Source organism: Chiloscyllium punctatum, chromosome 46 (assembly GCF_047496795.1).
Source record: "Chiloscyllium punctatum isolate Juve2018m chromosome 46, sChiPun1.3, whole genome shotgun sequence".
Lineage (NCBI taxonomy): Eukaryota > Metazoa > Chordata > Chondrichthyes > Orectolobiformes > Hemiscylliidae > Chiloscyllium > Chiloscyllium punctatum.
The window spans coordinates 59,521,696-59,546,884 of record NC_092784.1 but is presented as its reverse complement, the minus strand read 5'-3'; the positions used below and the strand labels follow the sequence as shown (position 1 = coordinate 59,546,884).

Sequence of the window (25,189 nt, the reverse complement as noted above, 5' to 3'; positions counted from 1 at the left end):
CCCAGGTTCAATTCCCGCCTCAGACGACTGACTGTGTGGAGTTTGCACGTTCTCCCCGTGTCTGCGTGGGTTTCCTCCGGGTGCTCCGGTTTCCTCCCACAGTCCAAAGATGTGCAGGCCAGGTGAATTGGCCATGCTAAATTGCCCATAGTGTTAGGTAAGGGGTAAATGTAGATGTAGGGGTATGGGTGGGTTACGCTTCGGCGGGGCGGTGTGGACTTGTTGGGCCGAAGGGCCTGTTTCCACACTGTAAGTAATCTAATCTAATCTAAAACACAGTGACATTAAAACATTCAATGTCCCACAAAATTGTCCAGTCGTTCCTAACCAGACTTTACGAATGCAGACCTTAGACACCACGTTTATAACATAAACAAAAATTAACAATTTTTTATTAAATAGTGTAATTTTAACAGAACGCAGTTAAACAATAAGGTAATCTAATTAATATCTACAGAATTTATAGCTAAAGTTTACAGTGTGATGTAACTGATATTATAAATTGCAAAAGACCTGGGTTGTTTGTTAAATCTGTCATCTTTTAGAAAGACCATGTTGGTTTCAGTTCTTTTATATGTAAATCGCAGAACTTTTTTTAAAGTTACATTCTCAAGTGAACTTTATGGGCAGCACGGTGGCACAGTGGTTAGCATTGCTGCCTCACAGCGCTAGAGACCCGGGTTCAATTCCCGTCTCAGACAACTGTGTGGCGTTTGCATATTCTCCCCGTGTCTGTTTGGGTTTCCTCCGGGTGCTCCGGTTTCCTCCCACAGTCCAAAAATGTGCATATGTGCAGGTTAGGTGAATTGGCCATGCTAAATTGCCCCTAGTGTTAGGTGAAGGGGTAAATGTAGGAGAATGGGTCTGGGTGGGTTGCTCTTTGGCGGGTCGGTGTGGACTTGTTGGGCTGAAGGGCCTGTTTCCACATCGTAACTATTCTAAGCTAAATTGATGTCATGTCGGCCCAGATAATGTATTGAAGGTGTGAGGTGCCCTATGTGAGGCTCTCTGTGCCACAATATTCAAACTGATTCTAATCTAAAAAATAGATTTACAGAATCTTACGTGCAGTTTTTGAGCAAAATCAAATGTAATTCTGCAAGTACAAATTCACCCCACAAATGTGTATATGCTTGTGGGGTTGTGTGGGGGAGACGTTATGAGTGTCTGTGAGAGAGTGTGTGTGTATGTATGTGAGTGTGAGTGTAAAGGGGTATAAGTTTGTGAGAAGGTGTGTGTGTACGTAAGTATGTGGGAGTGTATATATAAGTGTATATGTGAGCGTATGAGAGAGGGTCTGCATGAGTATATGGGTCTGTAGGAGTGTGAGTGTGTGTATGTAGGAGTGAATGTGTATGTGTGTGTATTTGTGTAGTGCAGTAGAGTCACCTGTAGTGTGACATGAACCCAAGGTCCCATTTGAGGCCATCCCCGTGGGTACCGAACTTGGCTATCAGCCTCTGTTTGGCCACTTTGCGTTGATGCCTGTCCCGAAGTCTGCCTTGGAGGACAGTCACCCGAAGGTCTGAGGTCAAATGTCCCAGACCGCTGAAATGTTCTCCGACCAAGTGGGAAAAATCCTGTCTGTTGATTGTTGTGCGGAATCCATTCATCCATTGCTGTAGCCTCTGCTCGGTCTCACCAATGTACCATGTCTTAGGGCATCCTTGCCCTCAGCGTATCAGACAGACAATATTGACTGAGTCGCATGAGTACCTGCCATGTACATGGTGGGAGATATCCCCCCATGTAATGGTAATATCCATGTTGATACTCTGACACATCTTGCAGCATCTACCGTGACAAGGTTATATGGTATTGTCTTGAAAGCCATGCAGTTTGCTACAACCAATGATCTGTTTAAGGTTTGGTGGTTGTTTAAAGGTGAGAAGTGGAGGCATGGGGAAGGCCTTGGCGAGATGCTCATCCTCATTGATAATGTGTTACAGGCTACAAAGAACATGGCATAGATTTTCAGCTACTGGGAAGGATACCCTGTCAGTTGCAGCACGTTCCTCCTCATCTGAACAGATCTTGTGTATGCGTAGGGCTTATCCATTGTGGATGGCTGTTTTAATATGTTTCGTGTGGTAGCATTGTTAGGTTATCTGTGGGTTTGTGGTAGAGTGAGGTGCTGCGGTGTCCATCCTTGATTGAAATACATGTGTCCAAGTATGAGACAGGTAGTTGAGAGTAGTCCATGGTGACTTTGATTGTGGGATGAAACTCATTGATATCACTGCGAAGTTTTTTCAGTGACCCCTCGCCATAGGTCCAGAGGAAGAAAATGTTGTCAATGTACCTGGTGTATAATGTTGATTGGAGGTCCTGTGTAGAAAAGAAGTCTTGTTCAAACCTGTGCATGAAAATGCTGGTATATTGGGGTGCAAATTTGGTCCCCATGGCTGTTTCATGTGTCTGGATGAAGAACTGTTTGTTAAAGGTGAAAATGTTGAGGTCAGGAAAAAGTGGATGGTGTAGGATGGTGCTCAGATATTGGCAGTTGTTGGTGTTGAATACTGAGGCTGTTGCTGCGATGCCATCATTGTGGGGGATGCTGGTGTAGAGTGCATTGTGATGAGGAATATTCCCGGTTCAACTGGTCCGTGAGTGCTGAGTTTCTCTAAGAAATCTGTAGTGTTGCGATAGAAGCTGGGGGTCCCCTGTACAATGGGTTTCAAGATGCCTTTTGACATAGCCTGAGAGGTTCTCACACAGGGTCCCATTGCCTAATACAATGGGACATCCTAGTGTGTTGGCTTTGTGTATCTTTGGAAGGCAGTAGATGTCGCTTACATGAGAAGTATGGGGGATGAGTGTGCACAGGAAACTCTCAAGCACTGGATGCAAAGTCCTGATCAATGTGTTCAGTTCATGAGTGTGCTGTTTGGCTGGATTGGCTGGTAGTTGCCTGCAGTATTCCTGGTTGTTCAGTTGTCAGTACGCTTCTTAGCAGTAATCTGTTTTATTCTGAATGACGATGGCTCCTCCTTTATCTACTGGTTTGATGACAATGTTGTGATTGGTTCTGAGAACATGGATGGTGTTACGTTGTGATTCGGTGATATTTTGCTCTACCTTGTGGGTGCGGCTGATGTATCTGGCGTTTATATTTTCCTGATGGTTTACACATGCATAGTACATGATACTGACCCTGCTAGTTCAGAGCTGGCTCTTAAAATGAACAGAAGCCCTGACACTCCTGTTTATATCTGTCAGCCAGAACTCCAAGATTGGACCAGGTTAGCAGCCCCAATGTTCTGTGAGGTCCACCTGGCTGACTTCATTCCAATCACTATAAATATCAGATTTCATGAAATTGGTGAACAATGCCTGGGAAATAGAACTATGTATCTTGGTTGAATTCAAACTCACTGATGAATGCAAACAGCTTCAGTTGAAAAATATTCACCTATTTCCTACAGACTGGGATTCTTTTCTGATAACATTCAACTATTTGATAACGCAATAGAAAACTAGAAAGACATAGCAGAAAATAGCAGTCTCCAGAGCTTCCAAAAATCATGCTGCTCCTGTTAAAACCTAGTCAGAATCTTTTGTTTTCTCTTTCTAATCAATATTTTCTATGTTTGGTTGGTTAGCACCAGTCCCCCCTTAATTGACAATTCAATATCCAACGAGCTGCCAGCCCATTGAGCATAGCAAGCTCTTGGTGATGATTCATCTACAGTGTCCTTAGCGCAGCAATTAGGTCCCATTATCTACAATAAAAACAGAAATTGTTGGAAAAGATTAGCAGGTCTGGCAGCATCTGTGGAGAGAAATCAAAGTTAACATTTCAGGTCCACTGATGCTTCCTCAGAACTGAGCATCTGCAGTTCTTTCAGTTTTTATGCATTATCTACAAAACTAGTTCCCAACAGTAAACATCTGACCTTGTTTTCTTCTCCTTTTGAAGCAAACTGCTGCTCAACATTCAACTGTTAACTTCAACTCTCAGTTCCAAACCAAAAAAAGAGAAAAATAAAAGAAAAATTATGAGGGTTTCTTTAAGAGTGATCACCACACAGTACCTGTGGAGATGAAATCCCATTTTCACATTGAGAATATTGAGAATACCTTCCAATGTGTTGTATCACCATGCTAAATGACTTTGAATACATCTAGGCTGGCTATACAAGAAGTGCTAAGGGCTATCAGCAGCAGCCGACTTATATTCCAACACAATCTGCAACTTCATGGCCTGGCATATCCTACATTTAACCATTACCATCAAGCCAGGGGATCAACCCTAGCTCAATGAAGAGTGCAAGAAGACATGCCAGGAGCTGCACCAGGCATTTCTAAAAATGAGTTGTCACCCGAATGAAGCTATAAAACAGTGCAACATCATAAGTAGCATGTGATAGACAGAACTAAGCAATCTCACAACTAATGGATCAGATCTAAGCTCTGCAGTCCTGGCAATCTATCCATGAATGGTGATGGACAATTACACAACACACTGGAGAAAGAGACTCCATGAACATCCCCATCCTCAATAATGAGGGACCCAAAAGATAAGACTGAAGCATTCGCAATAACCTTCTGCCAGAAGTGCCAAGTGGATGATCCACCTCAGCCTCCCCAGCATCACAGATGCCAGTCTTTAGCCCATTCAATTCACTCCATGTGACATCAAAAAGAGGAAGGCAGTGGATATTGCAAGGGCTTTATGCCCTGTCAAAATTTCAGTAGTAATACTGAAGACTTGTGATAAAGAGCATGCCACATCCCTAGCCAAACTAAGCCAGTACAACACTGGCATCTACCCAACTATATGGAATATTGTTCTGGTATTTCATGTTCAAAGAAAACCAAAGCCAATTACCATTCCATCAGTCTATTCTCGATCATCAGTAAAGTGTTGGAAGATGTCATAATTCATGAACTGGAGTCACACCTAACACATAGGAAAATAGTTGTGGCTTTTGGAGATCAGTATTCTCAGCTCTGGAACATCTCTGTAGGAGTTCCCCAGGGAAGTGATCTTGATCCAACCAATTTCAGCTGCTTCATTAATGACCTTCCCTCCATCATAAGATCAGAAGTGAGAATGTTCACTGATGACTGTACAATGTTCAGCATCTTTCACAAGTCTTCAAATACTGAAGCAGCCCATGCCTAAATGCAGTGCGACCTGGAATAATATTTAGATTTAGGCTGACAAGTGGAAAGTAACAGTCAAGCCACACAAATGCCAAGCAGTGCCCTTCTTCAAAAAGAGAAAATCCAACCCTCGTCCCTTGACATTCAAAGGCCATCACTGAATGGCCCACTATCAACATCCTGGGGTTTACCACTGACTAGGCACTGAAATGGACCAGGCAAAAGTGAGGACTGCAGATGCTGGAAACCAAAGTTTAGAGTGGTGCAGGCAGCATCCGAGGAGCAGGCAAATCGACGTTTCGGGCAAAAGCCCTTCATCAGGAATAGAGAACTAAACTGAACCAGTATAAGTATTGTGGTGACAAGAGCAGGTCAGATGCTATGAATTTTGCGAGAATCTCACTTGCTCACTCGGAAAGGCCTGTTCACCACGTACAAAGCACAAGTCAGGAGTGTGATGGAATAATTCCCACTTGCCTAGTTGAATGTACTCCAAACGAGAAGCTTGACACCATTTAGGACAAAATAATCCACATGATTGATGCCATCTCCACAAACATCCACTCCCTCCACCACAATGCTTAGTGCCAAAATCCACCAAGGCTCCTTCCAAACTCAGCAATGCTACTATCTGGAAGGACAAGGGCAGCAGATATATTGGAACACCATTACCTGCAATTTCCACTCCAAACCACTCATCAACCTGACTTGGGCATATACCACTGCTCCTTCAGTTTTGCTGGATCAAAATCCTGAAACTCTCTTTCTAGCACCATTGTTCGTCTACCTATACCAAATGGACTGCTGCAGTTCAAGAAGGCAACTCACCTACCATCTTCTCAAGGTCATTGAGGAATTGGCAATAAATGCTGGCCCAGTCAGTAATGCCCACATTCCATTCATGAATCAAAAAAACTGATCCCAGTGGAATAAAGATCCCGGCTTCATGATCTTTTGACCATCCCTCTATTTAAATCACAAGTTATATATCTGGCACAGTCAACAGAATGTAGACCTCAAGCTGAAGTGGCAGGGGGAAACAGATGCAGTCCTGGCTGTTCTATCTGCATGGTATTGCCCTCAGGATGTTCCAATGAGGTGTTGGAATTATGACTTATAATAGCACTTCGAATGGCACTGCCATTAATAACCACAGCCATTTTTGTCATCAAGCACAGAACTTCCATCCTGTGTGACAGCCTTTCTTTCTCCCCAGGCATTAAACTGGTTGGGCCTCCCAACAATAGCCAAGTGGGAGCATGAGGTTCCTTCAGAAAGATGTTTACTCTGATGTAGAGCGATATGAATGTGCCTTACAATGAGCATACAATTTGGCAAGGTAGAAGTTTTGTGCCTCATTGAGGCAGGAGAGGAGATGTCACCCATTATTCGCCAGTTTTTGCATGAGCATCTGGCTAAGGAGCGTGAGCTGATTGACTTCTTTTTACTCATCCAGGTCTCTGCTTCACAGGGGTCAGATATCTCCTGTCTTGGTTACATCAAGCTTTTCCTATCTGGACTCATTCCCACTTTTCCTAGCTTTTGGTTTCTAGTAGGTCATAACTCCATTGATGCATATTTGGAAGGCAAGAATGTGAGAATAACCATAACGTTGGGGTCAAATATAGTTTGATACAGCTGAGTGTCTTTGGAAAGCAAGTATTGTATTGGCTATTAGCAACACATTACAAGATCAGCCAATGGTGCACAGGAGACTTTGACTGCGTTCTATGTGCTCAAGGTGCATCGATCTATACAGAAACCTAGAACTGAGTGGAAGGAATTGGACTGTCCTTTTTCCTGTCCATACCATCACTTCTTGAGGGCTCATTCCAGCCATCTCTAACTGCTCAATATCAGGCCTTGCTAGAGTATCATATGTCACATATAGTAGAAATGCCAACTCATGTCAGTTCTTGGCGTAACCCTGAGAGGCATCCTTGTCACTGTAAGAGAAAGGGGTGGGTACCCATGTAGATTGCCAGTTTCAGCTACAAAATGATCCCGGGAATGAGGGGCTTGACATATGAGGAGTGGTTGAGGATTCTGGGTCTGTACTCGAAGTTTAGAAGAATGAGGGAGAATCTCATTGAAACTTACAGGATACTGAGAGGCCTGGATAGAGTTTACATGGAGAAGAGACTAGGACCTGAGATCAACTTCAGGGTGAAGAGATGACCCTTTAGAACTGAGATGAGGAGGAACTTATTCAGCCAGAGGGTGGTGAATCTGGAAGCCAAGTCAGTTAGTTAATTTAAGACAGAGATAGATAGGTCCTTGATCAGTACAAGAATCAAACATGATGAGTTGAAGGCAGGAGAATGGGATTGAAAAACATAACAGTCATGATCAAATGGCAGAGCAGACTTGATGGGCTGATTGACTAATTCTGTATGGTCTTATGGTCTTATGGTTAAAGAGGTTTACTTCCAAACAAGGATGCCTGTAGGTATCCTTAACCAGTGATTGTCATGGACAGTGGATTGACTGGAGGAGACATCTCTAAACACATTTCAAAGATGGACTTTGGCAAGTTAGAGGAGACCCAAAGTATGGAACTTGTCTCTACTCTCACCAAGTAATTGACAACCTTCAGTAAAGATGATGATGACATTGGGCATTGCATCCTGGTGAGCCACAGGTTTGTGACTAAAAAATGACAGCAATGAAGATTCCTCACCACCAGAGCCTACTCCATCACCAGGAGGAAGTCCAAAATTCCCTGCAGAAGTCTTTATAATGAAGTGTAATCTGAGAATAATCAAATCTGTATTCCTCCCCCATATTCCTCATGTGAAAGAGCAGTTCTTCAGGACCTCCACCAGGAGGTGGCAATAATGATGGAGGGAAGCTGGAGCAGTCGAATGAACTCTCATTGGAGGAGAGTGGGCTGATGGGAAGGCGGAGCCAACAGACAAAGGAATTCCTCAGCATAATATAACACACACAATCATTTTAGGGGCACAGTGTAAATCGTTTCCTACCATCCTTAATTTCCCTTTCTGTTTGTAATGACCTGATGCCAGTGGAACAAAGAATCCACACTTCATGATCTTTGGGCTGTCTATGTGTCCAAATAGCATTACATGCAGTTAAGAAACTCCAACGGAGGTGAATAATTTTGTATGGATTTTTGAGTGTAATATCATAAAGCATGGATTCCATTATGTTCTGGACAGGGCAGTGATTAGTAGCTGGTGTTATCTGGTCATGGAAGAAAAGCTTTCTGTTCTAACAGCAGAAGCAGTACCAAACAACATAGCTGCTCTGAGACTATTTTTCTAGCAGTGTGAGGTAGAGCATCAGAATGTCTACAGATTTATGATTAGGTGGAAATCACCAGATTGTATTGCTCATCTAAGATTTTAAATGGCAGCTATGTTCTTCTTCAAGCAAAATGATTATTAAATATAAAACTATTACCACATTATCTTTGACTAACAGATTAGTTTGGCTTGGTATTTGATTTCTTCAGAAAATCGGTGAACCACAGTTGCTAATAAAGCAACATCCAGCTTTTGATTCCAACACTTGACCAAAACTAACTCCAAGATTCTCCTGTTTAGGATAGAGTTTTGCCATGCTGGAATCCTGATTCATTTTCCAAAATGGCAATTTATTTATGAGGCACAATAGCTATCGTCACGATTTTCTCTACCCACAACAAGAGAGAACCTCGTAGTACATCGGAGCAAAGTTCCAGAGGTGCTGTGGCAAAGCAGCAGATGATAAGGCCATAACTGTAGGAGGAAGTTAGCCCATTCAGCCCATCAAGTTTGTTCTGCCAATACATTTCTCAACTCCATTCTCCTGCCCTTTTCCCATTGATCCCCTGACTAATCAAAAACCTATCTATCTCCGTCTTAAGTACATTCAATGACAAGGCTTCCACAGCCCTCTGCTGCAATGAGTTCCACAGATTCACCACCCTCTGGCTGAAGAAATTCCTCCTCATCTCAATTCTAAAGCTTCATCCCTTCACTCGGAGCCTAGGGTCGTAGGCTCTCCTATTTGTGGAAACATCTCCATGTCCACTTTATCAGGGCTTCTGTAGTATTCTGTAACATTTAATCAGATACCCCTCTTCCTTCTAAACTCCATTGAGTACTGACCCATAGTCCTCCACTGTTTCTCATATGACAAGCCTTCGTTCCCAAGATCATTCTTGTGGATCTCCTCTGGGTCCCCTCCAACATCTTCCTTAGATACAGGGTCGAAAACTGCTCACAATATTCCAAATGCAGTCTGACCAAAGCCTTGTACAGTCTCAATAGTACATCTCTGCTGTTGTACTCTAGCCCTCTTAAAATGATTGCTGACGTTGTTTTGCTTTCTAACCACAACTGAACCTGCATGTTAACCTTAAGAGAATTCTGAAACGGGGTGCCCAAGTCCCTTTATGTTTCAGATTTCCAAAGTCTTTCCCTGTTAGAAAATAGTCTAGCCTCTACTCTTCCTACAAAAGTGCATAATCTCACACTTGCCCACATTGTATTCCGTCTGCCACTTCTTTGTCAGTTGCCTAGCATTTCCAAGTCCTTCAGCAGCCTCCCCACTTAGTTAACTCTACCTGTCCCTCTAGCTATCTTGGGTAATCTGCAAACCTAGCAACAATGTCCTCAGTGCCTTCTTCCAGACCTTAAATGTATAATGTGCATAGTTGTGGTCCCAACACAGATCCCTGCAGAACTCCATTAGTCACTGGCCACTATCCTTTATCCTTACTCTCTGCATTCTGTCAGTCAGCCAATCCTCTATCCATGCCAGTACCTTGCCCCTAGTAGCATGGGCTCTCATCTTATTTAGCAGCTTCCTGTGTAGCGCCTTGTGAAAGGCCTTTTGGAAATCCAAATAGATCACTAGGGAGAGAATAGGGCCCTTTAAAGATCAACAAGGCTATGTGCAGAACCGCAGGATATAGGTTAGACACTAAACAAGTACTTTGAGTCACTATTTACTGTGGAGAAGGACTTGGAAGCTAGAGATCCTGGAGAAATCAGTAGTGATATTTTTTAAAGTCTCCATACTACAGAGGCTGTGATGCTGGATGTCTGAAAATGCATAAAGGGGGGTAAATCCCAGCAAACTGATCAGGGGTATCCTAGAACTTTGTGGGAAGCTAGGGAAGCGATTGCTGAGTTTGTTACTCAGATATTTGTATCATTAATAGCCATGGGTGAGCTACCAAGTTAAAAATGGTGGCAAAGAAAAATCAGGGAACTATAGACTGTTGAATCTGATGTCAATTGGGTAAGTTATTGGAGGGGATTCTGAGGGATAGCATTTACATACAAGGAAAGGCAAGGACTGATTAGGGATAGTCAACATGGCTTTGTGCATGGGTAATTATGAGAAAGTGAGGACTGCAGATGCTGGAGATCAGAGTTTAAAAATGTGTTGCTGGAAAAACGCAGCAGGTCAGGCAGCATCAAAGGAACAGGAGAATCGACGTTTCAGGCATGAGCCCTTCTTCAGGAATGAGGAAAGTATGCCAAGCAAGCTAGGATAAAAGGTAGGGAGGAGGGACTTGAGGGAAGGACGTTGGAAATGCAATAGATGGAAGGAGGTTAAGGTGAGGGTGATAGGCCGGAGTGGGGGTGGGGGCAGAGAGGTCAGGAAGAAGATTGCAGGTTAGGAAGGTAGTGCTGAGTTTGAGGGTTGGGACTGAGATAAGGTGGGGGGAGGGGAAATGAGGAAACTGGAGAAATCTGAGTTCATCCCTTGTGGTTGGAGGGTTCCTAGGCAGAAGATGAGACGCTCTTCCTCCAGCCATCGTGTTGCTATGGTCTGGCGATGGAGGAGTCCAAGGACCTGCATGTCCTTGGTGGAGTAGGAGGGGGAGTTGAAGTGTTGAGCCACGGGGTGGTTGGGTTGGTTGGTCCGGGTGTCCCAGAGGTGTTCTCTGAAACGTTCCGCAAGTAGGCGGCCTGTCTCCCCAATATAGAGGAGGCCACATCGGGTGCAGCAGATGCAGTAAATGAGTTTCCTCATTTCCCCTCCCCCCCACCTTGTCTCAGTCAAATCCCTCGAACTCAGCACCACCTTCCTAACCTGCAATCTTCTTCCTGACCTCTCCGCCCCCACCCCCATTCCGGCCTATCACCCTCACCTTAACCTCCTTCCACCTATCGCATTTCCAACGCCCCTCCCCCAAGTCCCTCCTCCCTACCTTTTATCTTAGCCTGCTTGGCACACACTTCTCATTCCTGAAAAAGGGCTCATGCCCGAAATATCGATTCTCCTGTTCCTTGGATGCTGCCTGACCTGCTGTACTTTTCCAGCAACACATTTTCAGCTCTGATCTCCAGCATCTGTAGTTCTCACTTTCTTCCAGCAAGAAATGGGGTCAAATGTGAGCACAATCTTCCCAGTGTGGAGGTGGTGGGCCTGGAGACAGCCAGTGAACTTCATTAGGCAGGGTGGTAACAGACTAGTACCCAGTCACTTTCCCAACCTTGTCCTAATTAAGCTCTGGGTGGGAAGGCTCAAGTTTGACCTTACCATCCTGCTGCCAGTTGAGGAATTTAATTTGCATTAACTAAATTTGCCAGGAGATCCAGGGTTCCTAACTCCATCAGAAATCCAGCTGACAGCCAATAAGCTGCCCAATTGCTGAAAGAACTGTAGGCTTCAATCTTGGAAACTGTCCCATTCTTGGACTTACTCTGAAAATCCCACCCTTTAATCCTGAGTGTTGCTTAACTGCTAACAAACATTCATTGAAAAACCTCTTAATAAATACCTTGACATCAGAGGAAACCAGGATTGCATAAGTGTTTAGATTCTTGATCTATATTCTGGCTATGAACTGAAACGATAGAACTCTTTTTAAGATGGATTTTACATGTGTGTTGACACGATCATTAAACAATGACAAACCAGCTGATTAGATTCTGAGTGCTTTTGACATGCTGTGCTTTGTACAGTTTTAAATTAAGTTCCTACATGTTAATTTGTGAAGTTCTGCTGTGTTTTGACCTTCAAGCCTTGTTTTCACTAACTGATTGTATTCTTTTTCCAGCGGTCGAATTCATTATAAGGATATGTACAGTTTATTGCGTGTTATCTCACCCCCTCTGGGCTTAGGCAAGAAATGTCCTCATAGGGTGGCCTGCAAGGTTTGACTTCCACTAACCTACCAACCTAAGCATCAATGAATGAGTGTGCTTTCTCTTTTTTTGCATTTCTTGAAGTAGAATGTGCAGGAAAATGCAGTCACCTAGAGAAAATAGCATGGAAATGCACTGATCAACCTCAACCTCAGCCATTGCTGCTTGTCGTAATCAATACCACTCGGCATCTTGGGTATACTAGTGTTCATTACTTTAGGGACAGAAACTGCATTGACAAAGACTGGCATCTCCTCAAAACAGGCAGAGGAAAGAAAATGTTCTCTGTATTTCTATGCAATATTTAAACATTGCATAGATATTGGGTGAATTTCTGCAATTGACAGACCCATAAAGAATAACCTTGTAATTTTTTTTGTTTTGTTTGTTTCCTTCCATTTTTGTTTTCGTTCGTCTTGGATACATCTTTTTGCCTCATTTCTGCTACAAAGTGGCCGCATCAGTTACACTGATATGTATGAGATGTTGAGACACATGTCTCCACCCTTAGGCCTGGGGAAGAAATGCCCTGCGCGAGTTGCTTATAAGGTAGAAATGTGTCCTTAGTGTTCAGTGTGTTGGAGAAAATCTGTGACCTTTGAACTGTTAGGTTCAGGGATCGTGCAGTCCAAAAGAAGTGGGAGGAGTCTGAGAGGGTTGACAATAAATACGATCTACCTATTAGTTGATGAAATATTTATCTAAAAAGCAGACATTACTTTCATTTAGGAGGATTTATTTTAAATCAATTACTTTCTCTTAATTGAAAACCATTGTGGCAAATTTATTTTTCTGCCTCCTTGCAGTGTTTGATCCAACAAATGATTTATAAAATTGAGCAAACAACTTGCTTTTAGTTGTGATATTAGGCTACATTTAATCCCTTCATCTGCCTTTAGAATTTACAGATAATGCTATCAGAAAAAGATTCACTACACTTCACTGGACCAGACCCTCTTGAATTCTTTTTCTTGATTTTATTCATAGTTTGCATCTTCCATTCCCTTCAGATGAGCTTCAGATGTTCACTGCTGCATTAGGATAACTAACAAACAATGCATAGGCTCCTATGGCAAATCTGCCAGTCTTCCCTTTTGATTACCTGATGTGTGGATTTGCATGGAAGAGAAAAGGAGGAAGGTATCACTTTGTCTGAGATTTGTTTGTCCATACTGGACCTCAATTTATTCACATCCATCCACATCTATTCTAATAAATGAATTTAGATATAGGCCTTGAAGTGAATTTACATCTAAGGAAGAAACTAAAATGTGTAATCCCCACTTCTCACCCCCAACAAGATATTCCATTCTGTAACCTCTCAAGTTAGCTTTATCCAAAATCAACTTATCCTACTTCAGCAATCAATTACAATGAATGTAGGTCCTTTATTCCCTTACTTCAAATTTCTCATCTCTCTTTGCGGCACTATTACCTAAATATGGGTTTCACAAATACAATAACTCTTATCACTCCAATGGTTTGTAATTTTTGTAGGTAAAGCTAAATAATAAACATTGCCAAGCTATTTGACTCATGAGGTGGTGAGAGATTCCATTGCCATCTGACCCTGACATCAGCTGATATTCACACATGTATAGTTCAACACTCATCATTGAATGGAGATCAAGGATACTGAATCTAACCACCATCCTGTCTGAGAAACTATAGCTGGAACCTGAGACCTTGCTGGTCTTTGCGATTCATTATTACAATAGCTTGTGCATTTACTTGTTGGGTCTTTATGCAACATGAACATTGTCCTTTTAAGCTAGTTGATATTCAAGTTACCAATCAAAATTCCCTGAAACAGATTACTCTGTTTTTGCTTCATATAGAATCAAAACAAAAGGCACAGGTACTTAAATTCTTCTGATTAGTGTGCATGGCAAATTTCCCCTACAGTGAATCTTCATTTAGAATGTGATCAAATCTCACTAGTGATGAGAGAAGCCTTACATGCATTTGGAGAGTTTCCACATCTGATGGCTTGAGGAACCCTCCTGGAGAGAGTTAGGAGAAGTGAGATCCTGAGAAGCTGTGAGGTCTGAGTGTTGGACAGAAATGCATCATCAAACTATCACCCACTTTACTACTGATGTTTTTGTATTTTGAATGCAAAACAGAATTTAAATCCAGCCTTCTTTAGCATGGTGAAACCTGAATCAGATCAAAAATGTTATTTTGATTGACGTCAATAAATCTTTTTAAAAATTTCAATGTAGAAAAGTTGTTTTACAACAAGCACACTCCCCTTCCTGTGGGTTGCATGATTATTCTGTGTTTCAGAAACGGCAAATTCGATTTCTCTTCAGGTATTCAGGTTGAAGAATAGAATTTTCAAGCATTAAATAGTTCTGATTTTTACATTCACCTCTGACCGTTTAACTGTTACTAACTTTTCCACCTTTTACCTATTTTTTTCCTGTCAATGCAGTTCTAACCTGTATTGGTCCCTTATTCCTACATAATACACCTGGTTAATCATTTGTGTTTATTCTCTCTTCCTCTTTCTCTTCCCTCACTATTATGCATGCTGCAATGTAAAGATGTGCCAACATTAATGGAAAATCACCAGAAAGTGAGCAAAATATGGGCCCTTGAGATAATCCAACATTGAACTGCACTGTCTTCACCAAATTTGTTTTGTGGTTTTAAATGAGGCTTCCCAGAAAAATATTATATTGTATCATATTTAGTGCTACAATTGACTTCAATTATATTTTGCTTGCAAAACAATAAAGTATCTATGTTGTGATGTTGGGAGCTATCCTGTCCCATGCTTGGTTGTGACAGGGTGTTTCCCACAGAGAAGAACAGAAATCCTTGTTAAAAGTTGAAATGTTGGCATATCAGTGCACCCATCTGAGGCATGGTTCCACCGCCCCCACCCTACCCCCCCTCCCCTCCATATAATCCAGTTTACATGCAACCTCCTTTTTCCAGCCTATGCATAATCTTTCTTTCCAGCCCATGGATAATCTCTCTTTTCTGTTTCCTATTCTTCCCCCTGTTTCAACATTTTTTGCCCAATTCTCACCTCAAGGTGACATACATGCTCAGTTAACAGACAACAAAGAATGGATGTGAAAATCAATATTACAATTTAAAATCTATATGTTTTCCTACAAACCGACTAAAATAAGATACAGATGCTTCATTTGTGGTATTAATAATTATTATAGCTGCTTGCAGCCTAGATCCTGTCACACATGGCACTCCCGTCTTGCTCCATGTTTTCTAGGCCTCTGGCCTGCTCTGCTTTGGGACATCACCAGAGTTGGAATCCACAGCTACTTCTTTTTTTGTTGGTGAGGGTATGAAGGCCACTGAATGTTTTCAACTTGGATTCATATGTCAATGGAAAGAGCATTTACAAAGGCGAACACTATCCTATAGCTTTACCTTCCATTCCTATGGATCCTTCATTCGCCGGCTAACCAGTGCCACTAATGATTTCAGCACTCAACACCAAGAATACTGGGCATTGATTTTGTCACAAGTTTGAAAGCTGAGCACATTTCTACAAGCCATGTTAGTGAACTATCTCAGTGCTGCAATTGATGATGAGGTGACAATGTCAATACCCTGCACTTTTCTTGAACAAATTAATCCTATGATTCACAAAATGTCACCCTGAGCCTACCCCTCCTCAGAAGTATAGGGTCATGGTATTTGAGTTAATACAGTTCAGCTTTCTAAAAGGAGAACCTAAATAAATTTAAATTGAATATCCATGAATCTTAGAAGAATAGACTTCTCAAAGGATATATTTGCTGACTTTCTAATATGACTGACTTAATTACAATATGAATTGCATCTTACTTATTTATAAACAGCTCTTTGAATGAGGGTATCATAACAAAACCCAGGCCAAGTGTATTTTTACAGAGGGTTGTTCTAATAATCCAGAATGAATAATGTCTTTCTTTGGAGAAGTTCAGAATGAAGAGTTTCCTAAGCAGGGAAGGTGAAGTAGAGAGGGACATGAGCGATTGCACAGGAGATAACATATGGCAGTAAAACCAAGTGGAGTGCAAAGCTCAGTTTGGGCTCATTTGGGATATTGAGGATGTGCATTTTTGGGTTTAGGCAAAAGTGGGTACTGCAGATGCTGGAGATTAGAATCAAGTTTAGAGTGGTGCTGGAAAAGCACAGCAGAGCAGGCAGCATCCGAGGAGCAGGAAAATCGACATTTCGGGCAAAAGTCCTTCTTCAGCAATGAGGCCTCATTCCTGATGAAGGGCTTTGGCCCGAAACATCGATTTTCCTGCTCCTCGGATGCTGCCTGACCTGCTGTGCTTTTCCAGTACCGCTTTAATCTATTTTTGGGTTTAGCCTCAGGATCAACTGGCAGTAGGGTGGGTGGGTAGGGTTGAGTTTGCAACAGTGACCAGTTTCTGATGGAGCAGATTTAATCTTGCTGTTATTAATCCAAAGAAAGTTGTGGAACATCCTCAACTTTCTTCTTGAAACAGCTGGAAAGAAAGCACAGTTGCAAAAAAAAAAGTATAGCTGGATAAGTGAACAACAGATAAGGTGAGCAATGGATCTGGTCACCAACAGTATATAAACCAGAAATTGAAGGGGAGCTAAAAATGAATGTGATAATGCAAGTACAAGAGAAGTATTTTGAGACTGAGAATAGAGGTTTCGTTGTTTCAAAATCTATGGAGAAATTAAGAGTATTAAATATATTATTGGCGACTTTAAACAGATGGTCTTGATACTGAGGGTAAGATACAAACTAGAAATGAGATTCAAATGGGTAGTGATGGAGCGGTCTGTCTCAGTCTGTGGGACTGCAGAAAGAATGTTCTGTGGGAAAACAGGGGTTGGATAGAGTGACAGACCAAGGAACAGATAGTAATGTACAATACACTGTGAAAGATGGGCAGTGGAGTATGTTGGAGATTGTGGTCCCAAGCAATATGCTCACAACTAGACATTGATAGTAGTCTTAAGTTGCACTGTGGAATATGGAAAACCTAGTGAAGAGCTTGAAATGGCATGCCTGATGTTCTGTCAGTCAGAATACACAATTATGTACAGAATCTTAAATCAAAGAATACCTTACTGTGTGGAAGCAGATGATTCAGCCCATCAAGTCCACATTAACCCTCTGAAGAACATCCCACCTCGACTGAACCCCTACCCTAACCCTGTAACCCTGAATTTCCCATGGTTAATCCACCCAGTCTGCACATCCCTGGACACTATGGTCAATTTAGCATGACCAATCCATCTAACCTGTACATCTTTAAACTTTGGATACATGGAAGCACCACAGAAGATCAATTGGTGCATGTCTGTGTCAGCTCTCTGCAAGATTAACTCAGCCAGACCCGCACTCCACAGTTTCCTGAAGCCTTGAACATTTTTATCCAGTACCCTTGTCCAGTTTTGATCTTCTTAACTTGAGGAAGGATGTGGTGACACTGGAGGCAGTTTGGAGGAAGCTCACCAGATTGATTCAAGGGATGAAAGGGCTGCCATAAAAGGATTGGTTGAATAGCTTGGACTTGTACTCACTGGAGTTCAGAAGAATGAGGGAGGGATTTTTTGAGGTATATAAAATGCTAAAGGGGTTTGATAAAAGTGAACATTGAACAGATATTCTCCCTTGTGGGACACTCTCAAGCATGAGGTCATAGATATAGAGTGAGAGGAGGTAAGTTCAGAACTAAGATGAGGGGAAACTACTTCTCCCAGAGGGTTGTGAATCTGTGGAACTCTGCCCCAGAGTGTAGTGGAGGCAGAATCAATCAACAAATTCAAGAAAAATACTATTTAGGTTTCCGATGAAAAGTGGGATAAAAGGCTACGTGGAGCAGGCAGGAAACTGGAGTTGAGACCAGGATAAACTCAACCACGATCATGTTAAATGGTGGAGTGAGCTCGAAGAGCTGAATTGCCTACTCCCACTCCTAATTCCTATGTTGTTATGTCCCTATGTTCCACCAATTCTCAAGCAGTGCATTCTTGATCATAACCACCTCTAACAACTTTAGTTTTAAACAGTGCAGGAAAGGTAATGGTGATAAGTTTTTGTTTATCTAATTATTATACAGAATAAAAGGGAAAGAAAGATAAAGGCAAGCCTGACAATCCATAGATTGCATGATGCTTGGGGATCAAGATGGATGTGATGGTTAAAGTCTAGACTGACAGGCTTGCAAGGCCAGACTGCTTTTCACTTGATATTGAGGGTTGCTTTGTTGTCTGCAAAATTCAATTTCCCTAGTTCCTCTCCAGATTATTTGTTTGGAAAGAGATCTGTCAGAAGTGCAAATTGATTGGACGGCAGCTTAAGTTTGGGTGGGACATCTCTGCCTTGGGTCCTGATTGGCCCAGAAAGCTCCTGATCACCACGTAAGTGCCAGACTTTGATCCTGTCAGGCTTATTCACCGATTGGGGTGGGGAGTCTTTTGCTATTACAGATACCCACTTCAACACTGCCAAAACATTAGACCATCCCATGCGGACATGAAGTTTGACATTAACTAATAACAATTGGTTTGTGGTAATGTTCCAGTCTATTTTATATTAGCTGGCTATTCAGGAAATAAGGTTTGATTGCTACTCACATGATGTTCCTCATCATGTGGAGCAGTAGAAATTTTTTGATTGAATTCTTACTGCTTCCTCCTAGATATTCCAGACATTACGTAAGGGATGTCAGTCAATACTTGTATTACAACTGGGTAATCCTAGGAATAAGTCATGCTGCCTTACTGTTGCTGACATATCATCTGTGCTGTTTAGATTGCCCTTTGAAAGGTTACAAGGTGGATTTACATTCTTTAGGATATTAGGAATGGGACTTATTAAGTGGACATCAGACACAGGCTGTCAGGATGCTGACAAATATACTTTGGAATATTTGAACCTACTACATTGAGAAAGTTTTTTTGAGGAAGGTATTAAAAAGTAATTTGAGAGGAGCGGGGCAATGGCTCTAAATGTAAATTTTAAAAAAGCAATTTTTATTGCTTTTCTGTAATTAGGTAATTAGATAAATAGTCCCCTTCGCTATATGATCTCCCTGTTTCTCCATGCATCTTATCTGGTTTACCCACTTCGTGTACTGTAGTTTAAGAAGTGTGAGAGAGCTTGGGCCCACAGCATTCCTGTTTAAATCTCCCTCCCTCAGGGGTCATTCCTACCTTTTGTCCTCTCAAGGCCATAATTCAAATTCAAAAGTCTGTTGATAAGCAGTAGCGGCTGATCTTGTTTCTTTCCCCAGTAGAACTGTCCCTTCCTTCCTGATCTTCCCTGTAAGTTTAAATCTTTTTCCTCCCCATTCACTGTTAAGCTTTCCACTACACTGTGTACCATACCTTATGTGTTGATTTTGTACATGACCACAAAAATAAGCAGTTCAGTTAGTAGAGTACTTTGAAAGTTTCCATAGTTGAATAATATCAAACAATTAATTAAGTCTCTAATGATTCCACAGTTTGCTCCACCAGTCTCAAATAAACATAAAACTCAGTATTGACATATGATATTTATTGTAATGTTACAATCAGCACTTCCCACAACTCATTGAGTTCCCTACCAAAAAGCAGTTCCCCTCCATTGATTAATTGGTTAAATATTTCATCATTTATATATCTCTGCCATTTAGATCACAAATGCCTTGTCTTTGATAACACATACGTACAAAGACCTCTGATTGTAAAATTGAAGAAAATCTAGAGTGAGAGAGAAAACTAAGGATAGCAAAAAGAAATTACCCAGCATTAGACATTCATAAATCAACTAGCTTGTAAAACTTCCAAAAGCTAATTCCCCATTGAAAGGAGCTGGCCTTGTCATTCCGGTTTACACAAAGAATGTCATCAAATACAGATCAAACTTCTACCTTACCCCAGCCTCTACCAGAGTCTGGAAATCTTTTTAGAAATGAAAAAGATAAAGGAGCAGTGAACTTTAACCTCTTACCTCCCCATGTTTACATTATCCTTTGTGATTATCTTATTGTATCCGTGGGCTTTTTTTGATGTCCTTTTATCTTTTCTGACATTTCCTGTCCTTCCAAGCACTACTACTTGTTTGGAAAGTTCTGTGCTGTTGGGAAGGATGCAATGTAACAATCTTGATGCCCCCTAATCTTCCAAGCCATTCTTTGAGGTTCTATATGGTGAAAGATATGCATCTTTTGTTCTGACTGGTTAACTCTAAAGTGCACCCATTTACTCATAACTAATATTGAGGTTTTCAGTATAACATCACAGGCCCAAGAACCTTCAGCTGCCTCCTCAATTACATTCTCTCCATCATAAGGTCAGGGAGTGACGATATTTACTGATAATTGTATAGTGATCAGTACTGTTCACAACTCCTAAGATACTAAAGCAGGCCATACCCACATGTAGCAAAACTTGGAAAATATCTAGATTTGTACTAATACCTGGCTACTAACATTCACACCACACAAATACCAGGTAATGATCATCTTCAACAAGGAAGAATCTAATGATCTATCCTTGATACACATAAGGAGCTGCCTGTTGATGGAACCTTGTGTCCTTTTTGTCACTCTGCATTGTACTGAGTTCAGTCATTCCTGAGAGTGGTCTTCACAGTCAAAATGCTGTTTGGGATTGTAGTCCTGATCTAAACGTTAACACTACCATGTTCAGGACTTGAGTGCCTTCAGAGTGTTCCACTTCACAACACAAATAACCAGATCAGCCTGGCTGAGACCCTTTACAAATAATGAAATAACGGCACACTCCTGAGGACCCAGTGCAACTACTGATAGACATCTGGAGACCACCTGAGGAACTATAGTTTCCTGTCCAAACATCATGTTCATAGGCACACAGCCATAGAAATATGTCACTAACTCAACAAAGTAGAAGACTTCACAACCCTGGAGTGAGAACATGTATAGATTAAATGAGTTCTATTCTTCCTTATATAAGCACAACTTGTTTTCTGGACAGCTCTCCTAATAACACTCTCATGCTTCAGCTATCCCACTGTCTCATTCCCCTTCCCATCCCCCACCCAACCATCTCATGCTTTCTTTGCCTACCTTCCTCTCTCAATTACTGTATCTTTCGCTTTCTTTCAGCCCTATTACTGGCATTGCATTTCCCGGAAAGATAATGTTGAAATCATTTCATTGTCACCAGCTTTAATTGCATTAAATGCACTATACTTGTTCCTTCCTAATTCACTCAAGAACCTCTGAATGCTGCTGTTACTTATCCTTGAATAATGCTCCATTGCATTGAGAGAGCAGATTTTAAGCAATAGCCTATTATAGTGTAGCTGTGAATGAAATCCAGTGTCTTTTCCTTGGAAGCTTCTGTGTCAACTTGACTGCACTGCTTGTCCTGTGGGGTACTTTTGCATGTTGCATGCACCTGCATCTCTTGTGTTTGTTAACTGGATGTTAGTACCTCAAGTGGAACTGGGAATGACCATTGCATTGTGTGTTGTTCCACGGAATATTTGTGTGCATCGTGTTAAATTGCAATGATGACCTATGTATTTACATTTGTACATGAATGGAATAAACTATTTGACAATGTTTAGATTAAAATGAAAGGAACATACAGGTGATTTGTGGTAACTCAGCCAAACAGCAAACAGTGCTTTGGGCTAGGTTCGTTGTGATTGATTCCCTACAGAGGCTTCTCCGAATGGATTTACCAGTTGCTGAAGACAACAGCGTGCACTTCAACTCCACACTTATGGCACTTATTAGGACAGCCTTGGATATCAAAATAGCAAAAGGTATAGTGTGGGTTTTATTTAACTGTCATGCCTCTGCTGACTGTGTAATTACTACCACCATACACGAACAAAAAACAATTGTGAAGATTTTTATAAGTCTTGTGCATAATTATTTCACAATACTTAAAAGGTGAAAGATGGATGTACCCCGACATTTAAATGAAGGTTTACTGCCACATAATTTCACATTATCAACTATTGTATTCTCATCTCAGAATCACAAAACTGATGTAGGGTGCAGAAGCTGTACAGCACCTCTAAGTATTCTCCTGCCTTTTCCCAGTAGCTCTGCTTATTGTTTCTATTTAAATAACCATATAATTCCCTCTTGACTGTCTTTATTGAACCTATTTCCATTTTACTTTCAGGCAGTAAAGCAAAATTCAGTTATATACCACGACTGCTTTGCTCAGTTGCAGACAACCAGATAATACAGGGAAACCTTCCACCTGTACTATCTGCATGTGGCACAGCAAGCCTTGTTCCATTGTGGTTGCCCATAAAGACATTTTTGCAATAATTGCAGCCTTTTTATAATTTATCCCAAATATTCTACCAATTTTATCTCTTAGGAGGGGCTGATAAACACCAAATGGACCGAGAATTGAGGAAAGAGATGATGTCTATCTGGCCAAACCTCTCACAGAAGACAATTGATCTACTGGTCACGCCTCACAAATGTAAGTGCAGATCTCATTATAACTTTCATTTTCTTTGTCATCAGTTCTTTACACATGGAGTCATAGAGTATTATAACATAGAAAGAGATTTTTCAGCTCATCAAGCCTACTATCTACTCTAATCCCATTTCCCACCACTTGGCCCATTACCTTGTATCCTGTGGGTTTTCATGTACTCATCGAATACTACATAAACTTTATGCCATTCCTACCTTTGCCACCTTTTTAGGCAGTGAGTTCCAGATATTCACCACCCTCTGAGTGAAAAAAGATCTTAAATCCCCTCTAAACCTCCCTCCCCTTACCTTCAATCCATGCATCCTCATTAATGAACCCTCCATTAAAGGGAAATATTCCTTCCAATCTACCCTATCTATGGCTCTCATAATTTGTAGACTTCAGTCAGGTTCCTCTTCAACCTCTCTGCTCCAAGGAAAATCCCCAGCCTATCTCATATCTTTTCATAGCATACCACCAGGAGGGCAGGTTCCTGTCATGTCACTGTCAATACTACATGTGAACCAAGTGAGTGACATTATTGGGAAAGAGCATGATAATCTGAACTCCCTAATTTCATCTCTCCCCCCCCCCGGTTAACTCTAACACCACAGCTAAACATGGGTTTTGGTATTATTGCTCATTCTTGATATACGGACTTGCTCAATTGCTTTCTTAGTGGCTAATTTATACTGTAAAACCAGTGTTTGCCATTTGTAAAGTTCTTATCTACAGCAGAATCAGCTGCCCTCTGACATTTGAAACTTGACACCAAAGCTAGCAACTCAGTGGCAAGTTTATTTAAGATTCCTGCACTCCATTCATCATCATCATTCCAGATTCGTTATAACATTATTTTCATTCAGGGTTCAGACACCATCCTTTAATCCTCACTGACCATTAGGCATCAGAGTACTCACTGTCAAACTTTGCTTCTCTTCATAGCTCATTAGCTACAAAAATAATATTGTCCTCTTCTATTTTCAAATTCTATTTTACTTTTTTAAATGAAGTGCTTCAGAAACAGATGGTTATAAACTTTGGCTATACAGCTGGTTCCTGTGGATAAGTCTCAGTGAAAAGCATGTGTTGAGAGAGTGAAATCAGTCATCAATTTTTTTCATCTTTCTCATTGTGCCTATGTGAAAGTTAACAGATTTTCAGAGCATTCAAAAGTAGTATGAATGAAAATTTACAGGATGTTTAGAAGAGAGGTCCAGGGGAGATTGGAAATTGAACCACAATTCTCTGTTTCAGTTTTCTAAATCCTCTTCTTGACTTCTGACCTTCCTGCCTACAGCAACTGACCTTACCGTGGGCAAGATCTACGCAGCTATGATGATCATGGAATATTATCGACAAAGCAAAGCCAAAAAGCTCCAGCTACTCCGTGAGGAGCAGGTACTACCATAGTGGACAGAAGTGATTGAATCGCAAATGATGTCATACTATCCAAAAAAAGAAACCGAGAAAGAATCATACAGAGAAAGACAAACAGCTCTTCTTAATTTGCTGTGCTTCCAATTTTGCTTGATGTATGCTTTTTACACATTTCCATTCATGCTGTTCCACTTCAGAAGTCACCAATAGAGATTGAAATATTTTTAACAGCACTGATTTCCCAACATAGTTACTTATTTTTGCATCTCAGCAAATCTGGGGTATACAAGCCTTGGGTCATGCATGGCTGGTAAGTCCTAGCAGTATAGCCCATGCAGCCTCATGAAGTATGTTTCCATCTGAACATACCTCTCTCTTGCCCATTTGTCCTGTTTGAATTTTTTGGGCCTAAAGGTTTGGAAAGGGCTGTTCTTAGCACTGTTGCACTATTTTCTGTTGGATAAATGCTAAAGTAAAACACAAGTCAATTAGCATCAGCAACTTGAGATTTATTGAGAGTAAGAGAAACAAGGCTTGACTGCTCCTTCAAATACTCTTACTGGAGTTCCCCAAAATTATGGATATCTGTTTCTTCACTTTTTCGTTAAAAACTTGTTAACATTTTTATATTTATATATAGATAAAAGTGCCAAAATGTTAATTTAAAAAAACATCTGTATTATAATTGCTTTTTGGAGGATATGGAGGAGCTGAAGAATGCAATTTTCTATTCCAGCAACAAAATTAGAAAGCGTTTACCATGTCTTTTATGCAAAGTGATGCCCCTTTTGATGGGAGAAGTTTGCTATTTAGTTTGGTTGAGCCTGTTGGATATTAAAATGTATCAATCTTTGTTTAATCAATTCATTGTTCAGGAGTATTGAATTTTTTTTTGTTTTCCTATGCGCTTCTTGCTGATTTCTTCCCTGCTTTAAAGTGCATCTGGTCCCTTTTATTTTATTTTGAATACATTATATTGTCCATATGCATAACACTGAACCAATTAATTCAGTATTCTGGCATGTAATGTTAATATTGTTATCCATGGTCAATGCTAGAACCAGATATATCAGGTTTTAGAATCGTATTCAACCCAGAAAATGTTAATTGTACCCAAAAGTATATTAAAACAAATGGCCATGTAAATTGTAAATATACTA

At 41.1% G+C, this 25,189-nt stretch overlaps 1 protein-coding gene across 1 annotated transcript in view; it reads left to right on the top strand.

The window, feature by feature from the left end:
• LOC140468175 (voltage-dependent P/Q-type calcium channel subunit alpha-1A-like) overlaps window positions 1–25,189 on the top strand; it is a 620,416-nt gene that overhangs the window by 535,191 nt on the left and 60,036 nt on the right. Inside the window, exons 40-43 of the mRNA XM_072564404.1 lie at window positions 12,131–12,227; window positions 21,867–21,972; window positions 22,545–22,652; window positions 23,950–24,050. Of these exons, the coding sequence (XP_072420505.1) occupies window positions 12,131–12,227; window positions 21,867–21,972; window positions 22,545–22,652; window positions 23,950–24,050 (412 nt within the window). The remainder of the gene's footprint in view (window positions 1–12,130; window positions 12,228–21,866; window positions 21,973–22,544; window positions 22,653–23,949; window positions 24,051–25,189) is intronic.